Consider the following 24,449-nt stretch of genomic DNA (forward strand, 5'->3'; position numbering starts at 1 on the left):
AGTGGGGACAGGTCTGGGTGCTGGGGACAAGATGCCCACGGTGATTTTGGACTGCATGTGGGAACCAGCAGTAGCTTGGGGCAGGTACCCCAAGATCACTACAAGCCAGGTATGAAGGTGCAGAGCCAAGCATCCTCCAAGCATTGCAGTGTTAATGTCCTGGGCCCCCATCCTGGGAGGCAGCCAGGAGATAGAAAGAGATGGGGTCTTCTCTTGAAGAAGACCGTTTTTCAGTCTTCAACCCCTTTATGTCCAACCCCTGCTCAAGGGATGTAAATCACCCCCAGCTGCTGCACCATGGGCTCTACATCCAGCCCTGTGTCCCCCTCTGTGCCCAGAGCAAAGACCAGCACTGAGCAAGAACCACCCCCAGGCCCACCAGAGGCCAGACTGAGCAGTGGTCACTTCACAGAGGTTTTATTCGTACTCCGGATATCCACGCTGCCCTCCCCACCTCGCTTACTCCCAGGAAAGACCTCAGGATCCTCACGCTGTCCTCCTCGGGCTGTGCCCATCGGTTACAGCCCCTGGGTCTCCAAGAGGGGACAAGGCCACCATCTTGCGGCCACCCACCACCACTGCACATACCCGTGTGCACGGTCTGTGGGGTGCCCAGGATGCGACAGCTACGGGGGTACAGGGTTTGGACCATGGGCAGCTGCGACATCCCACCGCTCCTCGTGCCCTCAGTCCCCTGTGGCCATGTCCTGTGGGGCACACGGTGTCCCTCCCCTCGCTCCCTGGCCAGGAAACCCAGGGATTCCAGCACACCCAGGAGTGTCTGGATGGGCAGAAGATGCCAGCAGTGTTGCTCCCATCCCAGCTCTGGCCCCCCCACCCCTGCCCTTCTGCTCTGCGCAGTGTCAGCCAGCAATGACCAGGGAACTCCTGGTTTGCACAGCGGGCTTCATTGAGCACAGAAAGACAGGCAGTGGCAGATGAAGGCTCAGAACTGAGCCCTGGGGCTGAAAATGCAGCACTGAGCAGGTCCAAGGGGAATTTCCATTCCTATCACAGCGTAGGAGTGCAACCCACATGGGGTATGCTGGAGGGAGTTGTTAAACCAGCGCTGCTGGTGACCAGCAGCACAAAGCAAGTCCTTCTGTGCTTCTGTGAAGTGAGCTGGGGTCATCTGCACACTACTGGGTTCTGCAAGGCTGTCCAGCCTGGTTTAATGCTCATCCCCCTCCTTCTGCTTCTTCCCCTTGTGATGGAGCTGGCCGTGGTCTCCATGGTGGTGGTGAGCATGGGTAGCGGGTTTGTGGTCCTCACTTGGGTTTGTATCTCTCTCACTGCTGACCTTGTGATGGTGGTGAGGATGGAGGGGCTTGTGCTGGTGCATGGGGGTCTCTGACTCCATCCCCTTGTGTTCAGGAAGTGAGCTCGGGGTTGCAGGGCCCTCCATGGTACTGTTAGCCTGAGGAAAGTAACACAAGGACTGGTGTGGTATGCAAATGCCACAGAGCTCTGCAGAAAACCTGGGAGCACAGCTGTGAACTGGGAAAAAGGCAGACCAACATTCATCATACAGAAATCTGTGGGTCAGAGCAAATGCTCTCCAGCCCTGATCCATGGCAGAGGGAGGACAGGAGAGGCTGCAGCACAGGGCACAAACCTCTACACTTGTGTCCCTTGGCTCCAGCTGTCTGTGGTCCAGAAACAGGAATATGCATTTAGTATTTCTGGATGTATTTTTCTCCTGAGAGGTGCCTGCCAAGCTCAGAGCTACACCCTTTTCTTTGCTCTGAGCTTGCCACCTCTGCATCCACTGCCTGCCCTTTCTTATATCAGAACAGTCCTAGTTAGCATTCCCAGACATGGGATATGACCCCTTTAGTCAATTCCTTTTCAACCGGAAAGCTCTGACCTATTTAAGTGCCCTTATTCCAGACCTTTCATCACCTTCCCTCTCAAACACATCTGAGGGCAGCTGCCAACCTAGAGCCCATCCCCAACACGGAGATAAGATTGTTTTTGCTGATGTGCAGTGCCAAAGGACAGAAGGGATCCCGGCTCCAGCGAGCATTCCAGCTCTTACCTGCTGGGTAGTGTTGGGGTAGAGGGAGCAGTTGCCACAGAAGTCCTTGATGTGGCTGGAGCGGATGGCTGCCTCCACATAGGGGAAGTGGAGAAAGCTGAAGGGCAACTGGATGTGGAAAGCCAGGCGGCCACACCTGAGGGGAAAAGTCATGGCCTGGCTCAAGGCAGGGGTCTGGAATCCCCCCAGCCCAGCCACGAGGGGAGATTTTGGACGCTCTATAACACCCAGAAAAGCCTCAGGCGAATCGGGGGACACTCACCGGTCATAAACAAGGAAGTCGTCCTTGTCACCCCCCAGGACCTGCCAGACGTCAGGGTCCTTCTGCTCCGGCTGGAAGACGGGGACGCCGGGCGGGGCATGGCGCTCCAGCTCCGGCAGCATGGCGCGGGACAGCGGCGCCTTCTCGTTGATGATCATGTAGCGGACATCGGCCATGCCCTGCCGGGCCAGCCGCTCCCGCAGGCCCCCCAGGCTGCGGGAAGGAGGCACTGGAGGGGCTGCCGGGGCAGGGGGCTGCCCTACGCCCCCGAGGCGGGGGGATTGTTCTGGGGAGGGGGAGCGCGGCTCACCTGTGGGCCTGCCGCAGGCAGAATTGTCAGCTGGCCTTCAGCAGGGCCACCACCGTCACCTGCCCTGCCGTCCCCTCCATGGGGCTTGAGCCATTGATGGTCCATGCCGGTGCCTCCTGGCAGATCCGGCTGCTGTTGGCCGCCTCCTCAGAGGCCGAGGCCAGCCCCAGCCAGGTGGCCAGGGCCAGCACCAGCAGCCCCATCCTCGACCCCGGCCCTGGCAGGGGGACACAGGGTGTTACTCCTCCCAGATCCACTGCAACCCCAAAATATCTCCCTGCATCCTGCTCCAGGGCAGACAAGGACTGTGGGCAGTGTTGGCTTGATCCTGGCACTGGGAGCCAGGACCCCCACCCCAAGGGGCAAGGAAAGGGGGACGAGGTGGGGAATTGGAGCACCCAGCTCCTTGCTACTGTCTTTTGTGGGCACCCAGTGCCACAGCATCCTGTTCTCCCCTGGCAGTGGACACCTACTCCACATCTCAAGAAATGAAGGTGCTTCTCCTCCCATGGACCTTCTCCACTTCTCCAATCCCACAAAACAAACCCAGCCCCAGAGAGAGGTCTGTCTTTGCCCCAGAAAGGGAGTAGGGATACAGCCCTCATTATCTCAGCTGCCAGCGAGCAGCCACTGGGACAGAGATGGTTTCACCTTCAGGTCACCTTGAGAGTCCTTGATGCCCCACAAAGTGCTTTGGGGGTACACAGAGCCTTTAAAGTCCTTGAGTCCCAACATCTGCCTGAAGCCACGTCCTTCCAACCTAACCCAGCCCATCCCGGGATATTCTCCACCCCTATAATATCCAGCACGCTTAATGGGCAAGGGGGAGGATAGGGGTCCGGGGGGGAGGATCTGGGGAGGGAGCAGGGAGATGCAGGATCTGGTCAGGGTGGATGTGCCCCCACTCCTCAGCCCTCTCCCCGCGAGAACGAGCCCTCGATACCGCACTTCTCCTTGCTGCAGTCCTCCCTTGCTTCGGGCCCCAGCAGCTTTCAGCAACTTCCAGCTGGCCCTGGTCCCCCTTTTATCTCTTGTCCACTCTCCCCGCCCAGGAGGGAGGAGAAGGGCCTGGCTGGAGCGGGGACTGCGCCTCAGCCACCACCGCCTGCCTGGAGGGGACGGCGACAAGGCAGGCACTGTCCCCGTCGGTGCCATGTGGCCTCGGGGTGCTGCTGCCACAGCCCAGCCCCAGCCGTGCTGGAGCAAAGCGGTGCCTGGTGCCGGGCTGACGCCAGCGGGGGACAGGCGGTGCTGCAGGGAAGAGATGGACACAGCAGCTCCAAACCTCCCAGGCACAGGAGGGCTGCCAAGGACACTGCTTGCGCCAAAGGGTTGCAGGATTGTGGGGTGACCTCGAATAGCGCTATCCCTGCGCAAGGTCCCAGAGGAGCCACCAGTGCAGTCTCTGCTACCCTGCAGCCAAAAAGATGCTGCCTCCCTCACACACCGGGGCGCTGGAGCTGCCTGCCCTGTGAGGCGTCACCCCAAAAGCCGGGCTGTCCTGTTGTGCCCATAGCCAAGTCTGGCCCCACAGCAGCTCCCCGGTGTCCGGTTCCATGCCTCCTGCCCGGCCCCACACTGGTGCGGCTGTAATGGTGTCGATGTTTCTCCTTGGGAAATCACAGCGACGCTGGATTCCACCCCCCAACCAAACAAGAGAAGCTCACCACTCTGGCAGCACAAGGACATCTCTGCAAATATTTAAGCAGTTTATTGTACCTGGGATCTGTACAAAAACATGATAAGGCAGGGAACGGCAGCAGCCACAGTCACAGCGGGGGCAGATCATGATCCCAGGCACACGTGGAGGGGGGATTCGCCTGAAAACAGCAGCGGGATAGAGGATCGCTGCTGAGGGGCTGGAGGGGCCCGGAGGTGTCTGGAGGCAAGGGTGTGGGGCCGTGGGTTGGATTGGTGAGCAGTCCCTCATGACTGACACCGGGCTTTCCGCAAAGGTGTCAGCCCCCACCCGCACACTGTTCCCAAGTCCCCAGCGGGTACCCTGAACACCGTGAAGTGCCCAGCACTGAGCAGGGACACGTTTCCCCAATTCATGTCCTGGGACTCGGGCTGGCAAAGAATGACCCTGCACAGACACGAGCTGTGTGTCCCAGGGAGCCTCCGGCCCCGTCTCTGCCCGGGGCGATGTCCCCGCTCCCCCGCCGGGGGCGCCCCCGCGGCCGCCCCGCAGCGCCCGGGCAGTGCCGGCGCCGTGCCCGGCCCGCCGTGCCTGGTGCATGCCGGGGAGGAGCGAACTGAACCGCCCTCGCTCCCGCCCCGCCCGGCGTCCCCTTCGCCCGCAGCCTTGACCCCGGTGAGCCGCAGCCCGGGGGCGAGCGGGGCCCCGCGGGCACGGGGGTGGCGGGGCGGGCGCGGGTGCGGGGCCGGCGGGAGCGGGGATCGCGCCGGTGCCGCCGTGCGCAGCGGGAAGCAGGGCCCGAGGGAAGGAGAGCCGGAGCCTGCCCATGTGCTCAGCGGGGTCCCACGCGGTCCCTCCGCCCTGGGCTGGTGGGAAGGAGCCGGGAGAGCTCGGTGCACACAGCCCCTTCGAGCGGGCAGGTGAAAGGGAATATTTCAGCAGGTGTGTGGCCCCCAGCCCACTGCACCCCTGTGCGGTCTGGCTGGGGCTGCTCGTGCATGCCATGGGGTCAGGAAGCCTCAGTGGGTGCTCTGGAGAGGTGATGCCGACTGGGGCTTTGGGCGCATCTTTTTTCGTCCTTGAGCATCACAGATATTTCGGATGGGTGGGAAGGAAGGTCACTTTTCCGAAGTGTCTCTCCTCTGTGCCCCTTGGGCAAGGTCATTGTTCCCAGACTGTTGCAGAGAGATGGTGGCTTCAGGCTGTCCTTGTTGGGGAGGGGAAGGGCACGGGCACATCAGCCTGTCATGACCCCGCCGCTCCTCTCCCTTCCTGGGACGCACCTGACAGGCGCGGGGGCAGCACAGGAGCATTTTAGCTGTAAACCAGCGTGTTGCTCCATGTTTACCAGTCCGACCTCTGTGTTCCTGGTACAGGACATTCCTACCACAACCCTTGTCCCCATAATCTTGCTTACACGTGCAGCACACCTCCTCCACTGGGAATCCCTGCTGACCTCCCTGCGGCACTCCCAAAGGACACATGGCTCCAGAGGGGACCTGCAGGGCTGCATCCAGGGCTCAGGGCTTTCCTGCTCTGGGACCTCAAGCATGGGGCAGGGCAGCAGAGTGGAGGGCTGGCAGGAAGGCACAACATCCTTGGGCAGCTCTTTGTAGCTAGTCCCAAAGGTGAGTGCCCTTTCACAGCACAAATTGGCTCTTGAGACCCACTTATTTAAAATACATACATTTAAAAGATGTGAGTTTACACGCATTTGCATCTGTGCTTGCAGACACAGGTGGGCTCTGTGCAAGGTGGGAGAATGGCTTTTCCCCAGGGCCAGCAGCCCCCCTGATCCCCTGCGTCCTCCCCGCAGCCTGCGCAGCCATGGCAGCCTCGCTGAGCCGCCCCTGCTTCATCTCCCTGCACCTGCCCTACAGGCAGGGCTGGGCCCAGCACCTGGCCAACACCTTTCGCTTCCAGCCAGTGGCCGTGAGGGAGACGCCGCGTGTCCGGCAGCTGGCCTTGCGACGGGAATCTGCCATCTTCCTTGTCAACGAGCGCCTGGCATCTGCCAGCACCTCATCCCGTGATTTCCTCTATGACATAGATCCCCAGCCCACCTTGGGCACAGCCTCCAATGTCTGCTTCGAGGTGGATGATGTGCCAGGGCTCTGCAAGCGGCTGCAGAGCCAGGGATGCTCCTTGCTGGTGCCCCCCACTGAGCTGAGCGATGACAGTGGTTCTGTCACCTACGGGGTGGTGAGCTCTGTCGTGGGCAACATCAGCCACACCCTTTTGGACCGATCCTGTTACCGGGGTCCCTTCCTACCCGGCTTCCAGCCCATCCAGGGAGCCCCCTCAGCCACAGGGGATGGGATCAAGATCACTCACTTCGACCACATCACGTATGTCTGCCCCAGGGGCGGGGCCCGGGCGGCTCTGGACTGGTACCAGCGCTGCTTTGGCTTCCACCGCTTCCTGCTGAACCCCCAGGAGAGACCGGCTGAAGGGTACGTGCTGGGGGGGCAGGGGGTGGGCATGCTGCTCCTCGCACTGCAGAGCGCCCAGGGCACCCCAGCACACGGCTGCAAGCTGGTCTTTGCCGAGTCCCTCTCCCAGAATGGCACCAACCAGGTCGACACGTTCCTGGAGCAGCACGGCGGGGCTGGGATCCAGCACGTCGGGCTCTGCACCACTGACATAGTCAGCACGACCAGGGCTCTGCAGCAGCAGGGAGCACGGTTCTTCACACCCCCCACCACGTATTACAGCCAGGGGGGCAAAGCACAGGAGATCCGAGGAGCTGGGCAGGACCCACACATGCTGGCAGAGCTTGGCATCCTCCTGGACACCAAAGTGTCTGGGGACAAGGGCCAGACGGGCACTGATGCCACAGAGAGTCCCTCTCAGGAATATCTGATGCAGATCTTCACCCATCCCATCTTCTCTGAGGAGACCTTCTTCCTGGAGCTCATTGACCGTCGGGGAGCACCAGGCTTCGGTGAAGGCAATATCCGGGCACTGTGGAAAGCTGTGCAAGTCTACATGGACCAGCAGCAATAGTGCAACTCTGCAGTGCTCCCTCAGCTCCCCATCTTCTCCAGTCCAACGCTGGGGCAAGGACCAGAGATCCCACCCCTGGCATGGCCCAGGTGGGCAGGGACCAAAGGACAGCTCCAGATCAATCCAGAGCCAACTCAGTGTGGGAACAAGACACTCAGGCCTGAGTCCAGCGGGGGTCTGAGCATGCCTCAGGATGTGTGGGATTTCTCCGCTACCCTGGGTTCCCCGTGATTTATCGACCACATGTAAAGAAATTTCTGCCTTAGTTTCACCTTAATTTATTGAGACTTGAACCTGTAGCATGGCCAAAAGTGTGCTGGCACAGAAACAGCCCCAGACATAGAGAGGTGAGGGGCTGCCCGAGGGGAGTGGATAATCTGGAGGCCGTGGACACGGCCACACACTGGCAGCTACCACCCACAGCTTGACCAGCCCTGGGGGGCGAGTGGTGGCCTCTTGCTCCTCTCAATTAAATAATTAACTTACAAGCACTGCTTTGGGTTTTAAATCCTCCTATTTAAGATATGCTGAGTGCCAGGTGAGGATGAAATGGCCATTCCCATTACTTCAAGTGGGTGTGTCCCTAAAACTGAGATCATTGCCCCTTGTACCCTGCCACGACTGTGCCATGTCCCTGCCAGCCCCCAGCATTGTGCCTTTGCACGGGGTGCTTCAGTCAGCGTGAACAGTGCTGAGCAGCCCAAAAGAAAAGATATAAAAGGAGGATGAAATGCTACAGAAAGGCCTGGGGCAGTTGTTCAGCCCCAGGGAGGAGCAGCCCCTTGGGAGCTGATGTCTGTCCTTGCAGGAGTGCCTTATTTGGGGTCACCAGCAGTTAATGCTCAGTCAAGGGGCTCTTGGGTGCATTAATGAAGAAATCCCTGCTCTCCCAGCCCAGATCTAAGGAGCCTGTTGGCTATCTTCACATTCCACCACAGGCTGCCCAACACCCCCAGCTTAGCACAGTACAACAGAGACAGTCACTTAGAAAACCCCACACACTTGAGATTTATTTTCAGGTCCAGTAAAAACAAGGGAGGGTGCAGCAGCATCCCCAGTCACTGGCTGGTGGATGAGATGCAGGCAGGGGACAGGGCTGCAGGAGCAATGTGGCCACAGCCTTCCCACTGCTCGAGAGAAACCCCTGCTGCCCTAAGTCCACGGGGCCAAAGTAGTGCCAGTATAGGTCCAAACAGCCCCAGGAGGGCTTGAGCCAAGGAGGGATGGCAAGTCTGGCTCCAGGATTAATCCAGGACCAGTGACCACATCCAGGCACAACGCCCACAGCGGAGGCAGGGGAAAGGAAGAGTGGGAGACCATGATAGTGCTGTGGGCTGGGCTTGCTGCAGCACAGGGACAGCACTCCACACCCCAGACAGGCCTCGCCCCAGCGAGGGGCTCTGGGGTCTCCCTCGAGGAAGGTCGGTGCCCTCATGGGGCAGTCGGTGCCCGGAGGAAGGTGCGGAGGGAGAGCTGCGTCCCAGGGCAGGCGCTGCCTGCCCGCCGCTTCCGCTTGGAGCTCTGCAGGAGACACAGCAGGGCTCAGCCAGACCCCAAGGGCCCCCAGGGTCTCCAGGGATCCCCCCCCCGAGTACTGGGGACACCCAGGGGCAGTGCCAGTCAGGCCAGTTCCCCTGCCACAGGCTGGGGGTGCTCCTTGGCCTGATGCCAAACTCAGGGGGGCCTTCAGCACAGCACACCAGAGGCTGTCCCAGAGCACTGGGGCTCCAGGCACCCCGGATGGAGCCTGCTCACCTTGACAGGACTGCTCTCCTTCCTGCACTGCTTCTTGTGAGCTTTCAGCACCTGAAGGAAGAGCAAGAGAGCCCAGAGCTGAACAGCAGCAGGGTCCTGCCACTGGGACAGCCCAGAGAAGTTGAAGGGATTTTGCCAGGGGTTTTCCCAAGATAACTGAGGGCAGGGAGGAACGGCCCAAATGCCCCCCATACCTTCTTCATGGCTGTGGACACAGCCGAGGCATGGAACTCATCCTCTGTGACCCAGCGGGACGGGGACAAGGCAGGGTCCAGGGTCACATCCCCATCTAGGTGCAGGGAGTAGACCACATATGTCTGGTGGATGTGGGAGAAGATGTGGATGACCTGTGGGGGATGGAAAGACATGGGCGGTTGGCAGGCAATGGGGGATGCCAAGTGCACTGAGCCTGCCAGGGCCCTGAGGAGTGGGGCAGAGCTTGGGATGGGTGACAGTGGGGAAGGGAGACCTTTCTCCTGTGTGCTACATCCCCATGGCTGAGCACAGAGGACTCACACTGCATCCCTCCAGCTCCAGGCTCACCTCTCCAATAAACTGAAGGCCTTTGCCTGCCACAGGCCACCCCATCCAGGCCTGGAGGTGATCAGCCAGCTCCTCCCTCTCCTTCTCCTCCTGCAAATCTTGAGCCAGTGGGAGACTTGGGAACTCCCAGAGCCCAGCCAGGAGACCTGGGAAGGAGTAATGATGTAATTGTGAGACAGAAAGGGACACATCCAGGGACACTGAGCCTCATCACAGCCCCAAAGGGCTCCTTTCCCCACCCCAGCAACCAGTGCCTCTCCCTCTATCCCTCACGCAGGTGGGAAAGCACCACGTGGTGCCTTTGTCCTCCTCCTTCCCAGCCCCATTACCCGAGCTGGGTCTCTGCACTATGAGGTATTCTGGGGCCCCATGGCAGCCCCTCCGCTCCAGCACACACGTGGCCGTTCGCATCACCCGCGGTGGCTTCTTCGCTGCTTTCCGGGGAAAGTTGGTCACCCCCAGGCTGCTGTCCCATGGCTCTGTGGCTGGGGGGCACAGGGGACAGTCCCCAACACCTGCAAACACCAAGGTAACACAGTTGCTGCAGGGCTCAGACCTGGAGCTACAACAGAGATCTCCCCACATGCTTACCACAGTCCTCAACATCAGGCACTGGGAGGGGTTTTCCAAACAGATTCTGAGAGGCAAAGGTGAGCTCCTTCTCCACCTGAGAGTGGGGACAGAAGTGAGGACAGGCTCATCCACCAGCCCACCTTGTCGCCAGGCATGGCAAACCCTCAGGGCCATGTTCTGGGGCCAACTTACTCTGCGCCACGCTTGGCAGTGCTGCTTCACAGGGCACTCCCCACACAGTGGGGCCTTGGGCACACACACAGTTGCCCCCAGCTCCATCAAGGCTTGGTTAAAATCCCCTGGGCGACTCCTGTCCACCAGTACATTGGCCATGTCCCTGGAGAAATGGCAGTGAGAGGCACAGGGATCTCCAGGGAGAGCATCCCATGACCTTTGCCTGCCTCCTGCCTGTCGGGGGGAAGCTCCTAGGTAGGCACAGTCAACACAGCTCCTTTTACCACTGCTCCCAGCAGCACCAACTTCCCAAGAGTTTCCATACTCCACACCTGCCTCCCCAAGGCTCCTGAGTGATCCTGCCTTTAGTCATGATCAGCACAGCTCCAAACAGACGGAGCTTTCCCCTTACCAGAGCCGGTCGATGACAGCCGGGCTGCTGGAGTCGGCACCAATGCATCGCAGGCGGCACAGGACCCGGATCACATTCCCATCCACAACTCCTGTAGCCTGGGACCAGAAGCTGGGATCACCATGCTGGGATGTGCTCCGGACAAAGAAGGGAGCTGGGATGCTCCAAGGATGGAGAGGGACAAACGCGAGGCCAACTCGCAGGCCAGGCTGGGTGGGGGCTGAGATGCATCCCCAAGTGGGGAGAGAGCCAAGCACAACCCTGGGGAACCTTTGGCTTGTGAGACCCAGCAGCAGGACCCTGTCAGGAGTGGGGCTGGGCAGGAGAGGGGGACACGTGTCCCCTGACGCCAGCTCTCACCTGTCCGTACGAGATGGACGCGATGGCTCCCGCCGTGTATCGGCCCACGCCCGGCAGCAGCTTCTGCAGGTCCTCAGCCATCCTGGGCATCCGGCCAGCCAGCTCGGACACCACCTGGCAGGGAAGGGGCCGAGCTCAGGGAAGCAGCTGGGGTGGGTGTGTGCAGGTATCCCATTTTGCCCGTGGGAGGATGGGAGCCCAGCCTCTGCAGCTTTATGCCAGCAGCACAGCCCCAGCGAGGCAGGGCAGATGTGAGCCAGCACCAGCCCAGCAGCCACGGAAGGGTTTAGAAATGCCCCTTCCCCCCCACCTCCGGCACCTTCCTTGCTGCTTCCTGCAGACGCTTCCCTCTGGAGTAGTAGCCAAGCCCAGCCCACAGCTCATTCACCTCCTGCTCCGAGAGACACAGCGTGGTGTTAATGGAGAGCCACAGGGCAGGGAGAGCACCTGGTCCCAGCAACGCTCACCTCCAGGGACGCCTGTGCCAGAGCCTGCAGCGTCGGCCACTTCTGTGGGAAGAGGGAAGGGGACAAGTCAGGGACAAGCAGAGTTGTGCTTTGCCACTGGGGATCTACCACAGGCAGTGGACAAGGTCTCCAAAAGGGGCAGCCTGTGGGCACAGGACTCTGTAATGAGCAGTCACCTGCATCCAGCGGTTGTAGTAGTCGATCACTGTAGCCACCTGTGTCTGCTGGAGCATGATCTCGGACACCCACACTGCAGGGAGCAGGGCAAGGGTCAGAGCAGAGGCACCAACACCACCTACACCTACTGCTGTGGCCACCTTAGCACTGCCTACAAACCCTGCACTGCATCCAGCTCATGGGACACCCTCCCACCCCTCACCTTCCCCACATGCTGCCTCACAGGAGCTCCCCCAGGCCAAAGGTGGTTTCTCCAATCCTCCAGCGCCTTGCAAGGGGAATCAATGGCTCTCGTGGCCACTTCAGGCAGCTTATTCCAAGGATGGCACCCAAAGCCGCACCTCACAATGTCAGTCCCTGCTCCTCACCTGCATATCCCCGTCTGTCGGCATCTGGCTCCGTCACTGCCTGGAAGGGGAAGAAGATGAAACGTGAGAAACAAGGTGACACAGGACCCCACTGCAGAGGGGACCTGCACGTAAAATAAAACAATCCATAGTGTGTCTTGAACACTGCAATGGAATCTGGAATTTAAAAAAATATTTCCTGCAAGCACTCAGAAGATCTGAATTTGAGTTAATCAAGTGACAGCCAAAGCATCTTCTTGCTGATGAAATCCCACATGGAGAGCTACTTATGAGGTTCAAAATCCCACTGAGAACTGTCCCATACCTGAGCCCACCTGCAAAGGAAGCAGATATAAATCCCACAGAGGGGCTGTGCAGTTCCCACCATTCAGACGTTGCTGTAAAGCTGATGCCCACCCTCAGCACCACAATGACTCTTGAGCCACTGCTGCCAGGCTGAGCACAGAACAGGTAGGAGCTCTAAAAAAAGTCCAGTAGACTTAAAACAAATATAAGGGAAACCTTCTCTATGCAGCACTCGCTGCTACAGGGTATCATAAAGACAGGAAGAAAACAGGATTAAAACACAGCTAGACTAACCTTGGCAGAGATAAGTACTCTTCTTAAAGGTTATATTTGGGAAGCTTGCCCTGCTTTTTCTTCATACCTAGGGACTAGCTCCAGACCACCCACCAAAAAACAGCCACGACTAGCTGGGAGCACTTCCATGCAGGTAGGGATGCGTGACATACGGAAAAACACCATGGTCACTTCAGCCAGGGTCCCTTAAAGCAGTGTAAGTAGTTCCCCACTCCCGCTTCCCCATGTCTCCCCTTACCAGTGTCCTCCAGGGAAGGTCCCGCTTGCATCGGTCGTACCAGGCGAGCAGATTCCCGCGCAGGATCTCGACCTCAGCCGGGTCGCTGAAGAGATGCCGGGCGGGCGGCGGAGCGGGCGCTGCAGCCGGGGCCCCTGCCAGGAGAGCGGCGCGACGTCAGCTCACGGTGGAAGACGGCGAAGGGCTGCGGGGCTCAACCGCAGCAGAGGCGGGAGCCCGACCGAGCCGCTACCGGGTAGACGCGCACCGAGTACCGGGTTTTACAAAAACCCAGCAAGCACCGGAGCCTTCCCGGGCTGGCTGTCCGTGCCTCGGAGAGAGCACCCCACTCCCAAAGCCCTCCCGCTACCGGGCACCTCCGCGGGGCGCCGCGCGCTTCCTGTTCCGCCCCTGGGGCGGGGCCGCGCTCCCGCCGCTCCGCCGGAGCGCCCCGGCCGCCGCCGCCCGGGCCCGCGCGGGGCTCATGGCGTGGCCGCTCCCGCGCCGCGCGCGCTTTCCCGGGAAAACATTTCCCGCCCCATCCCCGCGCGAGGACCAATCAGAGCGGGATCGCTCAGATGCCGCCCACCGCCCGCCCGCCAGCCAATCGAAAGGAGGCGCCGGGAGGGGGCTCGTACGCGCCCTCCCCCGGAACACTGGGACGGGGGGCGGAGCCTCCTGTCCCCCTGGAGCCAATCAGCAAGCCCGAAGCAAAGGAAGCCCGCCCCTTCTCCCGCCGGTCCGAGCGGCTGCTCGGGAAGGACCTGAAGGAGCTGTTCAAGCTAAACGCCTGTTGACTTAACGCCAAATTTCGGTTGAAAACGGATTTTGAGAACGGTAAAGAACCCCACCGAGGCCCGAAGAGGCCGGGCCGGCCGCGTGGGCGGGCGGCTCTGGGCGCGGAGCGGGCAAGGCGTGCGGGGCCCGCGACGGGCAGGCGGCGGGCAAGCGCGGCGGCGGAGGCCCCGTGCGGGCGCGGCCATGGCGGGCCCGGCGCGGGTGCCGGTGGTGGACGTGCAGAGCGACAACCTGGCGGAGCTGTGGCCGTCCATGGTGCTGGCGCTGCGCTCCGCCACGTTCGTGGCCGTGGACACGGTGAGCCGGGGGGGGGGGGACACGACAGCGGGGCGGGACGCGGCCGGTCCCGAGGCGCAACTGACGGTGTCTGTCCCCTCGCAGGAGCTGAGCGGCCTCGGCGCCAGAAAGTCTCTGCTGAGCCCGTGAGTGCCCGGTGGGGCCTGGGGTGGGGGTGCGCGTCTTTCGGTACTGGCTGTGCGGTGCCCTCTCCCCGGGGTACGGACAGGCCGGAGCCGTCACGGCCCGTTCTCCCGCCGCCAGGTGCATCGAGGAGCGCTACAAGGCCGTCTGCAGCGCCGCCAGGACTCGCTCTGTCCTGTCTCTCGGCGTCGCCTGTTTCAAGCAGCTCCCGGAGAAGGTGCGTGCACGAACCGCGTTGCGGCCGTTTTCTCTTGGTCCGGCCCGGGGAACGGGGACGCTCTGGGAATGGAATTCCCCCGTGGAATTGTCCCGGCTGTTTCAGCAGCTCCCTTTGACAGTCCCTTTGGCAGTCCCTGTTCTTTGCACGCTCCCCTTGTTGCAGTCCGAGAACACGTACCTGTGCCAGATCTACAACCTCACGCTGCTCTGCACCGAGGATTACGTGGTCGAGCCCCAGTCAGTGCAGTTCCTGGTGCAGCACGGATTCGACTTCAATAAGCAGTATTCCCAGGGGATCCCTTACCACAAGGGCAACGACAAGGTACAAACCCACTTTCAGACACCTCAGCCTGCTCTGCTCCAGGTTTCTTTGAGTGTGCTGGCTTCCCCTGCTCTTGCGTGAAGGTGGGCACATGCTGGGGTTTTGCGTGCACCAGTATCCCTTTCACCTCTGTGCTGCTTTAAACCCACTTGGTGCAGTTGCTTTTGCAAATGTTTGTGTCTCTGTTCAGAGTAAGTCAGCTCTGAAGGCTCTCCAGGGTGACAGCCAGACAGGGTGCCAAGGCTCACTGACTGATCCTTCCTCATGCAGGACAACGAGTGCCAGAGCCTGAGCGTTCGGACGCTTTTCCTGGAGCTCATCCGGGCGAAGAAGCCGCTCATTCTCCATAACGGCCTGATCGACCTGGTCTTCCTGTACCAATGTTTCTACGCTCACCTCCCGGAGAGCCTCGGCACCTTCACTGCTGATCTCTCCGAGATGTTCCCAGCGGGAATATACGACACCAAATACGCTTCGGAGTTCGAGACTCGCTTTGTAGCATCCTACTTGGAGTATGCCTACAAGAAGTGGTGAGCAGCACACTGGTACTCAGAGTTTACAGGAGGAAAGGCAAAGGGAAAGTCAATGTGTGTTTGTTTTTCCAGGCAAGGGAGCTGTGTCCTTTCACTGTCCCACTGACTGAAGGTGCTTTTAGGTGGCTCTACTCTCTTTCTAGACTGAGTTTGTTTTTTAATAGGCCTTACCTGTTCAGTGGGCAGCAGCTGAGAGAGAACTTCAGAACTGGTGCCAGTAGAAGACTGACCACAATGGTCTGCTCCAAGATCTAATTGGGACACTGCCTGACTCTGGTCCAGCAGTGCCACAGGGTCATGGCAGGAGCTCACACAGAAAATAAACCAGGGCTGTCCTGCAGGATCTGCTAGTTAAAAGTCTGTTTTGTGAGGCACACTGCAGTTAAAGGGTGGGTGCTCCCTGCGCTCGACACTGACCAGCTCTGTCACATGTCCTGTACACAAGATGCCTGTGGCCCACTCTGACTCCCATCACTTCCTTCCAAGCAAGGGTTGTGCTCTTGTTCAGGACACATGTCTGTGCTTTCCAGTCTGGCCCCACATTCTGCCAGCCTCATGCAATCTAAACAGGCCCCTGGCAGTGAAAAAGCCCCTGAGATCTCCATAAAGCTCAAGTCATGCTCTGTTTTGAGGAGAAATGGTATTTTTAGTGACTGTTTTATCTCAGGAAATACCACTTTGAGAGGTCTGAAAATGTTGAAGATGGCCGTTCTCAAAACATGAGAGTGCTTTGTTTTGACAAAATAAAAAAAACTTTTTAAGTTGACATCTCAAATGTTTTAACCCAAGTTCTCATTTGGTAGAGCTTTTCAAATGTTTTGGGCCTTTTAACCAGCTCTTGGGACAACACAGTGGTTTTTTTTTTCATTAAATGAAAACCGTTTCCTTGTTGCCTGCATTGCCCAGGTTCAACCTGTCTGGGTGGTCTGCACAGTACCTCATTTTGGGGCATCTTTTCCTTGTCCTTCAACATTATGAAGACAAACACATATCTCAGTGCCCTTTATAGCTAAAAAATCCAAGCTATGCATCCCCTTCTCCTGTTTTCCCTGCTTTCCCTTCCTCTGTGTCAGCATAAGAAAAACCAACCTTTTAATTAGCATGGAAACAGCTACTTATTAAAGCTGCTCTCCTGGGATTGAATTCCTTTCCAGCACCTGGGGCTGGAGCTCAAGTGCAGGAAACTCATGGAGTTGAGAGTTGGTGGAGAGCAGCGTTTACTCCGTGCCCTGGTCCCATCCCACAGTAACTGTGTGCTCCTCTTGTTCCAGCAAACGAGAAAACTGCAAGCTGAGGGACTCCAGCGGGCAGCACCTCATGGTGGAGTTCTGCAATTACCCTGCCAGCATGTCCCGCTACATCGACTACCGCTACTGCTCTGTGGAAGAGGAGGGTCACAGTGCTGCAGTGGGGAATAAGCTGCCTGTCTGTGAGAAATTTTCAGTAAGTAACACAAATCCCCACTCCCTTCCCAGCTCCATGGAGAGGGGCACATGTGGCCTAAGGCAGAAGTTGTAGGAAAGCACCTGGGAAGTTCCCTTCATCTGCTTCATAGTACAAGGAACATTTTCAAGCTTCAGGTGGCTTCATGACAGATAGGGCACTAGTGTGATCTGCTTGGAGGTGGGGCATCTTACAGGTTTCATTAGGAAGATTCCAACAGAGTCTATGGCCCTAAGCAGTGGGACAGCATGAGTTACAGTGTCCCTTGCTGTCTTGGGGGGCTGAAAGTTCTGTGTTAGTTTGGCTCGTCCTACAAGAAAGAAAGTGCCACCTCTATCCTTCCCATTATCTTTGTTAGATATAAAAAAATATTACTTGTCTGCAGCTTTTCACACTGGCACAGGGTGATCCACAACAGTGCACCAATCGTCCTGGTGCAGCTACAGCAGCAAAGAGCCCATCTGGTCAGAGCATGACTGGCTTCAGGTGCATCATGAAGAAAAGGTCTCCAGATGTTGCACATTTTGTCATAGAATAGAGGTTGGGGAATCTCCAAGTTTCTCATCCAGCCACCACCTCAGTGTTGCTTAGAGTCTTGTTTGGTAAATTTTGAAATTATGTTCAGGACAGACATTAAAAAATAATGCCAGGTCCTTGTTCCAGTGCTTGACCACTACATGAAAAATGTTTTCCTACAGCTCTAGTCATAATTTCCCCTTACAGTTACGAGGACCCCTCTCCTTGTGTTCTTACAAGAGTTTAGCTCCATGTTGTCCATACCTCTGCTGTAGCTACCTGCAGACACCAACTAGATATCCCCCTCTCCTTAGCCTTGTCTTTTTCAGATAGAACAAACCCGCACTGGCCTCTCATATGCTGTGTGCTGCACCTTGACGGCTCCCAGCTGCACCCAGTACAGTGTGTCAACACCTTTCCTGTGTGCTGGGGGGCTGTAAATGGACAGTGGTCCTGCTGCAGCCTCACAAGCCCCCAGTGGAAGGGAATAATTACCTCCACTCCACATTATGGTGCTTGCTGCTCTAACCAGGAAGATGGAGGCTACAGACCTTTCTCTCTCTCTCCCCCTAGGCCTATGGGTGGTGTCCAAAAGGGATGAAGTGTCCACAGTCTCATAACATTGACCTCATCATTGATGAGGATGACAAGCTTTGGGAGAAGCGAAAGAAACGGAAGCACAGATGGAAACATCGGAAGAACATTAAAGTGCTTGTAACAGCATTCCAACTGGAAAGCTCAGGGGAAAACATGGAACAAGCTCAGAACGGGGAGGAAGGACCGCCACGGAAGCAGAGCTGCTATGAGCCTGCAGCTGCTACAGAGCTGGCAGAGATGGCACCCAACGGGGAGGGCAGGCCACTAGAGGAGATCTCCATGGACATGGAAACAGAGGTCAGCTCAGACACCAGCACACAAGGGGAAGAGAATCTGGGGAGCACTGAAAGAACTGACCAGGGAGCAGCTGCCCAGAGCCCTTCTGCCAAGGGAAATGCCTCTCACAGTGACCAAGTGGAGAGGGAGTCAAAGGTTCCCACTGGGTTGGGCTCAGCCAGTCACCCAGCCACCCCTGAGACTGAAGCAGCAGGTGCTGCAGGAAAGGAAACCCATGTCCCTCCTTCACAAGGGGGCACACACCGAGCTGGCTTTGATGCGTTCATGACTGGCTATATCATGGCTTATGTCTGGATGCTCAAGCAAGGGAAAAACACAGACACTGGTACAGGGCCCTGGTTGCCAGACTGCCATAACAAACTGTACCTCAGTGGGAAATCAGTACCACTGCAGATAGTGAAGAGCTTGTTTTCTAAATCTTCCAAAGCTCACAGTGAGAAGATAAAGTTGGCCTGGGACAGTGCATAGAGCTACAGAACTCCTCACTAAACTCTGCTTTTTCTCCTCCAAGTTTTGGAGTTCTTTCTGCCATCAAGAACTCACCAAAAAGGGAACAGGGTTTATATTCTTGTTTCTGTTTTAACATCTGATTAAATTGCTCTCAGTTGGAGTTGCCTGTGTTCCTTAGTGGCATGCTGGGATCTGAAGGCAGGGATGAGGCTGAAGGGGGAGAAATGCACCTTTGGTTAGAGCATGCACAGACAAGACCTTTGCCCTTACAGGAGAGAAGGGAAGGAGAAAATTCCTCCCAAATGGGCCAGCTGATTCTAGTGCCAGCTAACTGCATGCAGAACCAAGCCATAGCAGGTCTTCATACTTGGTCTAAGGGGAGAGGCAGTGGGGCTGAAAGCCAGATATGTGATCCTGAGAAACTGCACAACTTCCTGTGCTGCTGAAGCTATTTAGAGCTAGAACAGAGCAGCCACCATGACAAGTGTCATGGCTGCTATCAAAAGCCATCTTATCTGTTAGGTCACAAGATATGGCCTACTCTTCAGAGCATTGTAACACAAAGCAGAAAAAAAAATCCTTGAATTTCATGGACTTGATAGTGGAACTCTTCAGTGAGATGCAGGAGAGAAATAACACTTATTGAGGATGAGAGTTTTCCTTGCGTATAACTCAGCACTGAGTAATACCAAATACAATCTCAAGCCAGGTATTAATGGCATTTGTATTTTAAGTAAGCATTTGAACCACCCTTTTTGACTTAAAGCAATTATCCTCTTAATCACAAGACTCAGGCCTTGATTTCATTTTTATTTTGAAAGCAAGTTGGGAAAGTTTACAAAACTTGACCAAGAAAAAAATTATGAAAATATTTAAGTGGATTCATCTTTGGTTACTTCTTATTGCAGTTCCAATAAAACATACACCATTTCTATAGTTCAAAAAAGTCAGAAGGTCAATCAACATAAAAACAAGACGTGCTTTCTTTACATATTCATAAATATCCGCAATATTAGAAAAGTTGTTTTGCAAAGATTTTTTTTCTGGCAGTGTTAACTTACTATTATACACAGGCTACAAACTTCTTCCTAAGCCTTTAATTACAAGTTCAGCTATTTACAGACTGCAAAATATTAAGACGTAAAACTCCTTCATAAATACGAAAATAGATCATCTCGCAAAGATCTTTATACTTAATCAAATATCTGGCTGCCCCTCCTCCCAAAAAAAAGGTTATTTGTTTTGCATAGAAATGTAGTGACATGCAATATAAACAATAGCATTAAGTGCAAACAGGAATTATTCAAGTGTCTTTAGTTGTACTGGCAAAAAATACCAATGTTCTGTTACACATAATACATCAATGCCTCTCCAACAAGTACAAGTCTGCTACAGCCCCTTGGCTGTGCTGCTTTAGAGGGGCAGCAATTCACATGCATTCTCTTGGCTGCATTTTATCAACCTGCAACCACAACAAAAATAGCTTATAACAGACATTAAATGAACTCAACATAGATTTAAAGTGAATTAAAAATATCTTTGATCTCTTCAGGGAGATGTGTAGCAATGTGTAGAAGGTACTTTAAAAGAGCAAGAACTGCTCCTATAAAGTCAAAATCAAGGTAAAATCCAATTGCGATAAAACTTTGTCACATCACTATAAAACAAGGAGTTTGTTGACCACATGTTCAAATTCATGTTTATCTGTAGCTGTTAGAAAACAGCCCTCTGTAGAAAAGCAACCTCAGTAGGCACAAAACCTAGAAGTTACTAGGTGCAGCCTAGATCCAGCTTTATGCAGCCAAAGGGATGAGATGTAGTGACTTCCAACTGCATCCTTGGAAACACTGGGTTTCAGCAACCACTTAGCAGTTTTTAAAATGACCTTTTACGCTAGTTTCATATGCGTGCCTCTTCCCATGCAGACCAATCCAGGAAAGGCCTGAGCTGCTAGTCCTTGGCATTTCTGTTTCTGACACCTCCACCTCAGTACAAAGAGCCAGGAAAGCTGATAGCTGTGCCCAATGCATGGTCAATTGGTTGTGCTTAGAGCGGACATTTAAGAAAATAAAATTTTAGCTGTGCTGCTTTGTAAGCTGAGCTGTTCAGGGCAGGGAAACCTTGTAACGGTGTAAGAGAGAAGTGAGGTCACTGCAGTGAGTGCCCCAGGGGTACCCCAGGCCTGACTGCTCAAGCTTTGCAGTCAGTGTCGGGGAGGGCAACAGGCTCCGTGATGAGGTGTCAGTACTGACAGCCAGGGCTCGCTCACGGGAGCCCCAGGGCAGCCAGAGGTGTGCGTGTGCTGGACAGCTTCCCTCAGCCTGGTGATGCAAAAGTAAACTACTCATTATTGCTTATTTGTCTGAAGTCACACCTAAATGTATCTTGTGACAACAGAAGCTGGTGCTGATGGTTTCTCTCCCCAGAAGATACAACTGTAGCACAGGCAAAAAAAAACCCCAAAAAACCAAATAAAAACAACAACTAAAAAAAAATCCAAAAATAACCCCAAACAAAATAGCAAGCAGGCACCAGGCAGGCAACTGAGTTCTGGTGTTTCTCTGTCCTCAAAGGAAGTTACACACACACAGGGGCAGCCATACAAGCTGCTCTGCACTCTGCAGACACGATACAGAAGATAGAGACTACTCTACAGATCAGCACCTTCAACAGGCAGGGAGAGAGGTGTGGGCTGAAAAGGGTGATCTTAGTGAGCACAGACAAGTTCTCCTTTAAACTGCCAACAGCTGCCTAATCTGGCATGGACTGTATTAAATAATTCGGCAACACTGGGTTTCTCATTTCATTCCTGGCAGCCTCTGCAAAGGGAGAACTGCTGCTCAGGTTAACACACACTTCACTAGAGGAAGTAACTCATAGAATAGCTACCTACACCTCAGGAAAGATATACAACCCAGCCAAGAAACAACGAAGGCTTTCTCCATCCTTTCTTTGAGATAAGAGTACAAATAGTCTGGCTTTCATCAGAGACTAGCTTACAGTATCCAGCCTTACAAGAGAGCAGGAAGAGTGTTAACAAGCTACCTGGATGATATTCTGGAATCCACTGCATCACCATCTGCTCAGCAGGTGTGCAATATTTATGTCACTTAGGAATGATAATATAGGTTAAAAAAACCCCCATAAAATAAAATTTTAAAAATCCCATGGTTTTTGGGATGATGATACTGGAAAAGGGCAGGATGTTGCACAAATGTCACAGAACAAGCTTTCCCATATATTGCATCCCAGAGCCAGGATCGCTGATGCTGGTTCCAGCAAGCAGCATTAAAGCTCATGTTGCTGCTTCTTTCACAGGTACCTGCTGGTGGAGGGAAGTTAAAAAAATAAATAAAAAAAGCATCCTATTCAGTGACAGGAGAAACCAATAAAGACAGCAGCTTCTTTCTGTAGAAGAAACAAAAAGTCAATTTGGGACTAGCTAATTTTCTTGTTTGACAATTCAAAGCCCTCCTGTGAGTTGTCCTCTCCAAGAGCACTTGTGGGGCTACAACACTGCTGACAACTTCCCCTGAGTAGGCTATCACTGTCCTCTGTCAAGCAGGCTAGTGAGGAGCCATCATTACTGCAGTGAAATCAGTGAGACGGGATGTTGTACCAGAGAGGGAGGTGATGTGACCCTTCTAGCTTAGTGATAATAGTCAACTGGGATGTAGCTACTGTATTGAACTATTCTGCAGAAACAAATCATGATGTCCACTCAGCTCTTCAGAGATAAGAGCTCACCCTCTGCCAAAAGCTCAGTACAGCTGGTACTTTCAGGAGCAGTTTCTTCAGAAGCTCAGAAATGGCAATGCCTGGAATATGCTTCTCTGTGCCCTGGGCAAATCTTCCTCCACATTTGGGCTGAGGTACCATAAAGAGCTGTACAAGGAAGCGAGCTTCCCTGCACAAATGTATTAAACATCATTACTAAATCCCAAGGGAAAATGAAACACCAGGGAACAGATTCTTCTTGTTAATTGCAAAGTACTTGTCATGTGACTCAGCCCGCAGATTGTGACCAGCATGAGGGGTTTTGTTTTTTGCTGCTTTAGAAAGAAGAGCTTGTTTAATGCTACAACAGCATTCAAAGCAGCTCTGGAACTAGAGAGCATTCCTATCTGCTCAACATAGCTTGGAAAGACTTCTGTGCCTGTTTCTGAAACAGAGGCTCTGCCTCACGTGCACTGATGCAGAATGTTAATGAAAAATCTGCAGTGGCTTAGAGCAGCTCTTCAGTTAGAGGAAGAGGGAAAAATCTAAGGGTCATTCTTTCTATTCTACTTGGAGCTTAAGACCTTGAAATGCCCCATGCTGGAAATCCAGGTCAAACGGTTTACATGGTGCCTACTCTGGCTGCTGCCTCTTGGAAGGACTGTGGGACCCACATGGCCATTCTGGCTGGAGTAGTTCCCCCTCCTAATGCAAATCAGGAAAGGGAATAAGCACAATTTGAAATAAAGTTTTATAAAATAATCAGTCTCTTCAGACACTCTGCAGTTATGTGTTCAACAGCCAGCTTCCACCATCCATTGAGTCTTTCAAATGTGAAGCCCAGTACTGCAGAAAAACAGAGTTTAAGCAACTGGGAACAACTGTTCCCTCAAGGACACATTTAGTTTGAGCCCTCTCTTCATATGTCACAAGTTGACTTTGTGCTGCCACTTGCTGAGATGTTGGAGGAGGTCTGAGACAACAGGGCAGGACTGTCCCCATCCTGCTCCCTGAAGGGCCATGCCTCTCTCTTCAGCTCAGTGGGAGGACTAACACTGAACAGAGGCTTTGTGGACTCTAACAGAGTAATTTTCACTAGATCATCTTCTACTTCCATCTCTTCAGAAGGGAGACAACCTGCAAACACTTGTGGGGAGCCATGTCCCTCAGAGTTCACTGAATTCTCAACGGGGAGCTTTTTATAAGATAGTGGCCCAGACTGGGCCAGCACTAATGGTTGATCATGTGCTGGATCTCCACATGTGTTCTCAACAGGGCAAAACCCATTTTCCTCCTGGGCCACTAGCCCATCTGAACAGTCCATATCCTCTTCTTGTCCTGGTGCAAGAAGAAACTCTGGTCTGTGAGGCTTGGCATGAAAGGGGGGAATCTCTGACACACCATATTTAGTGCTACTCAAGAGTTTTTGCCGAACCTCTGCACCTAACTGGGCTGGGTCACACCTGCCAACAGTTGAAGACAGTCCCCCAAACAGGCCATATTCCTTGTGTGGTAATTCAGGAGAAAGCGGAAGTGATCTGCATCTTCTCCCAGGAAGAAGGGAAAGGTCTTGCCAGTCTGTGCTATATGCCTGCCGGAACTGGGACTGGCTGGCTTTCAGGCCTCCACCTGCCTCTGGAGAATGCAAGTCAAACACAAGGGAAATCACAGACTTGCTTGGCATGTCAAAGAATTTGATCTTTCCCCCCTTGAGGTCCTCCCGGGCACTGAAGGGATTCACTTTCCGGCCCAACCCTTTGCTTGGTGTGTAGTAGGGATCCTGCACATTAATCTTCCTGGAAGGTTTACGGGAGAAGATATCCGACTGGCTGCGTGACAGCCAGATATTCCGACGCGGACGGGGTGACTTGGGTGGGATCTTATCATCCAAGGAACTCAAACGTTTTACTCCTGGTCCTTTGTCAATTGATCCTGAATAGAAAAAGAGAAATACTCTTAGCTTAAAGAAGCTCTGTATAGCTGCGCACCTGCTCACTCACAGAGCCTTCATGACAACTGTAAAGAAAAAAGCTGCATTCCTGGTATTTCAAGTTATGTTCCATAAGCACATGTCTGCTCCTTCCTTTTAAGTTCCTGCACAAACACAAGTACACCATTCTCTTCAGTGTATTTTAGAGCCCCTGCAAACTTCCTTGCTACCAGTATACTGCCACAGTAGAGATGGCACGGGGTGGTGCTGGAGAACAATTTGCATGTTTCTAGATTTATCATCCTGGCTTCCAGCAGAGGTTGCCCA

At 54.8% G+C, this 24,449-nt stretch overlaps 5 protein-coding genes across 12 annotated transcripts in view; 2 read left to right on the forward strand and 3 right to left on the reverse strand.

Annotated features, from left to right (window-relative positions):
- Nucleotides 1-401: 401 nt before the first annotated feature.
- On the reverse strand, nucleotides 402-3,714 carry LOC102110501 (selenoprotein Pb-like). 2 transcript variants are annotated; one of them, XM_088060567.1, is made up of 5 exons: nucleotides 3,554-3,714; nucleotides 2,611-2,827; nucleotides 2,301-2,513; nucleotides 2,039-2,174; nucleotides 402-1,417 (listed from the first exon to the last, which is right to left on the reverse strand). In XM_088060567.1, exons 2-5 carry the CDS (start codon nucleotides 2,811-2,813, stop codon nucleotides 1,172-1,174), a joined length of 798 nt encoding a protein of 265 aa, XP_087916693.1. In that variant the 5' UTR covers nucleotides 2,814-2,827; nucleotides 3,554-3,714; the 3' UTR covers nucleotides 402-1,171. The 2 variants fall into 2 exon arrangements, with proteins under 2 accessions (XP_087916693.1, XP_014106093.2); XM_014250618.2 differs by having other exon boundaries at nucleotides 3,559-3,711.
- Nucleotides 3,715-4,859: 1,145 nt separating this feature from the next.
- On the forward strand, nucleotides 4,860-7,743 carry HPDL (4-hydroxyphenylpyruvate dioxygenase like). 2 transcript variants are annotated; one of them, XM_005521103.3, is made up of 2 exons: nucleotides 4,860-4,924; nucleotides 6,066-7,743. In XM_005521103.3, exon 2 carries the CDS (start codon nucleotides 6,077-6,079, stop codon nucleotides 7,253-7,255), a length of 1,179 nt encoding a protein of 392 aa, XP_005521160.1. In that variant the 5' UTR covers nucleotides 4,860-4,924; nucleotides 6,066-6,076; the 3' UTR covers nucleotides 7,256-7,743. The 2 variants fall into 2 exon arrangements, with proteins under 2 accessions (XP_005521160.1, XP_087916699.1); XM_088060573.1 differs by having other exon boundaries at nucleotides 4,901-4,924; nucleotides 5,982-7,743.
- Nucleotides 7,744-8,279: 536 nt separating this feature from the next.
- On the reverse strand, nucleotides 8,280-13,366 carry MUTYH (mutY DNA glycosylase). 4 transcript variants are annotated; one of them, XM_088060570.1, is made up of 15 exons: nucleotides 13,258-13,366; nucleotides 12,902-13,035; nucleotides 12,085-12,124; nucleotides 11,716-11,789; nucleotides 11,540-11,581; nucleotides 11,392-11,463; nucleotides 11,073-11,186; nucleotides 10,713-10,810; nucleotides 10,319-10,463; nucleotides 10,145-10,220; nucleotides 9,883-10,068; nucleotides 9,554-9,699; nucleotides 9,205-9,357; nucleotides 9,011-9,061; nucleotides 8,280-8,776 (listed from the first exon to the last, which is right to left on the reverse strand). In XM_088060570.1, exons 1-15 carry the CDS (start codon nucleotides 13,364-13,366, stop codon nucleotides 8,687-8,689), a joined length of 1,530 nt encoding a protein of 509 aa, XP_087916696.1. In that variant the 3' UTR covers nucleotides 8,280-8,686. The 4 variants fall into 4 exon arrangements, with proteins under 4 accessions (XP_087916696.1, XP_014106065.2, XP_087916697.1 ...); XM_014250590.2 differs by having other exon boundaries at nucleotides 11,383-11,463; XM_088060571.1 differs by having other exon boundaries at nucleotides 11,383-11,463; nucleotides 13,149-13,264.
- Nucleotides 13,367-13,844: 478 nt separating this feature from the next.
- On the forward strand, nucleotides 13,845-18,635 carry TOE1 (target of EGR1, exonuclease). Its single transcript, XM_005521104.2, has 7 exons — nucleotides 13,845-13,975; nucleotides 14,060-14,100; nucleotides 14,219-14,315; nucleotides 14,481-14,639; nucleotides 14,910-15,169; nucleotides 16,444-16,615; nucleotides 17,705-18,635. Exons 1-7 carry the CDS (start codon nucleotides 13,862-13,864, stop codon nucleotides 18,491-18,493), a joined length of 1,632 nt encoding a protein of 543 aa, XP_005521161.2. The 5' UTR covers nucleotides 13,845-13,861; the 3' UTR covers nucleotides 18,494-18,635.
- Nucleotides 18,636-18,716: 81 nt separating this feature from the next.
- Nucleotides 18,717-24,449, reverse strand: part of TESK2 (testis associated actin remodelling kinase 2) — a 79,892-nt gene continuing 74,159 nt past the window's right edge. For all 3 annotated transcript variants that reach the window (XM_005521106.3, XM_088060296.1, XM_088060297.1), the window contains one exon: nucleotides 18,717-24,124. In XM_005521106.3, coding sequence (XP_005521163.1) covers nucleotides 23,112-24,124 — 1,013 coding nt within the window. In that variant the 3' untranslated portion in view covers nucleotides 18,717-23,111. The remainder of the gene's footprint in view (nucleotides 24,125-24,449) is intronic.

The sequence above is a fragment of the Pseudopodoces humilis genome, chromosome 10, assembly GCF_049639895.1.
Source record: "Pseudopodoces humilis isolate 2021_Gansu_Grassland_sample_001 chromosome 10, ASM4963989v1, whole genome shotgun sequence".
Classification (NCBI taxonomy): domain Eukaryota; kingdom Metazoa; phylum Chordata; class Aves; order Passeriformes; family Paridae; genus Pseudopodoces; species Pseudopodoces humilis.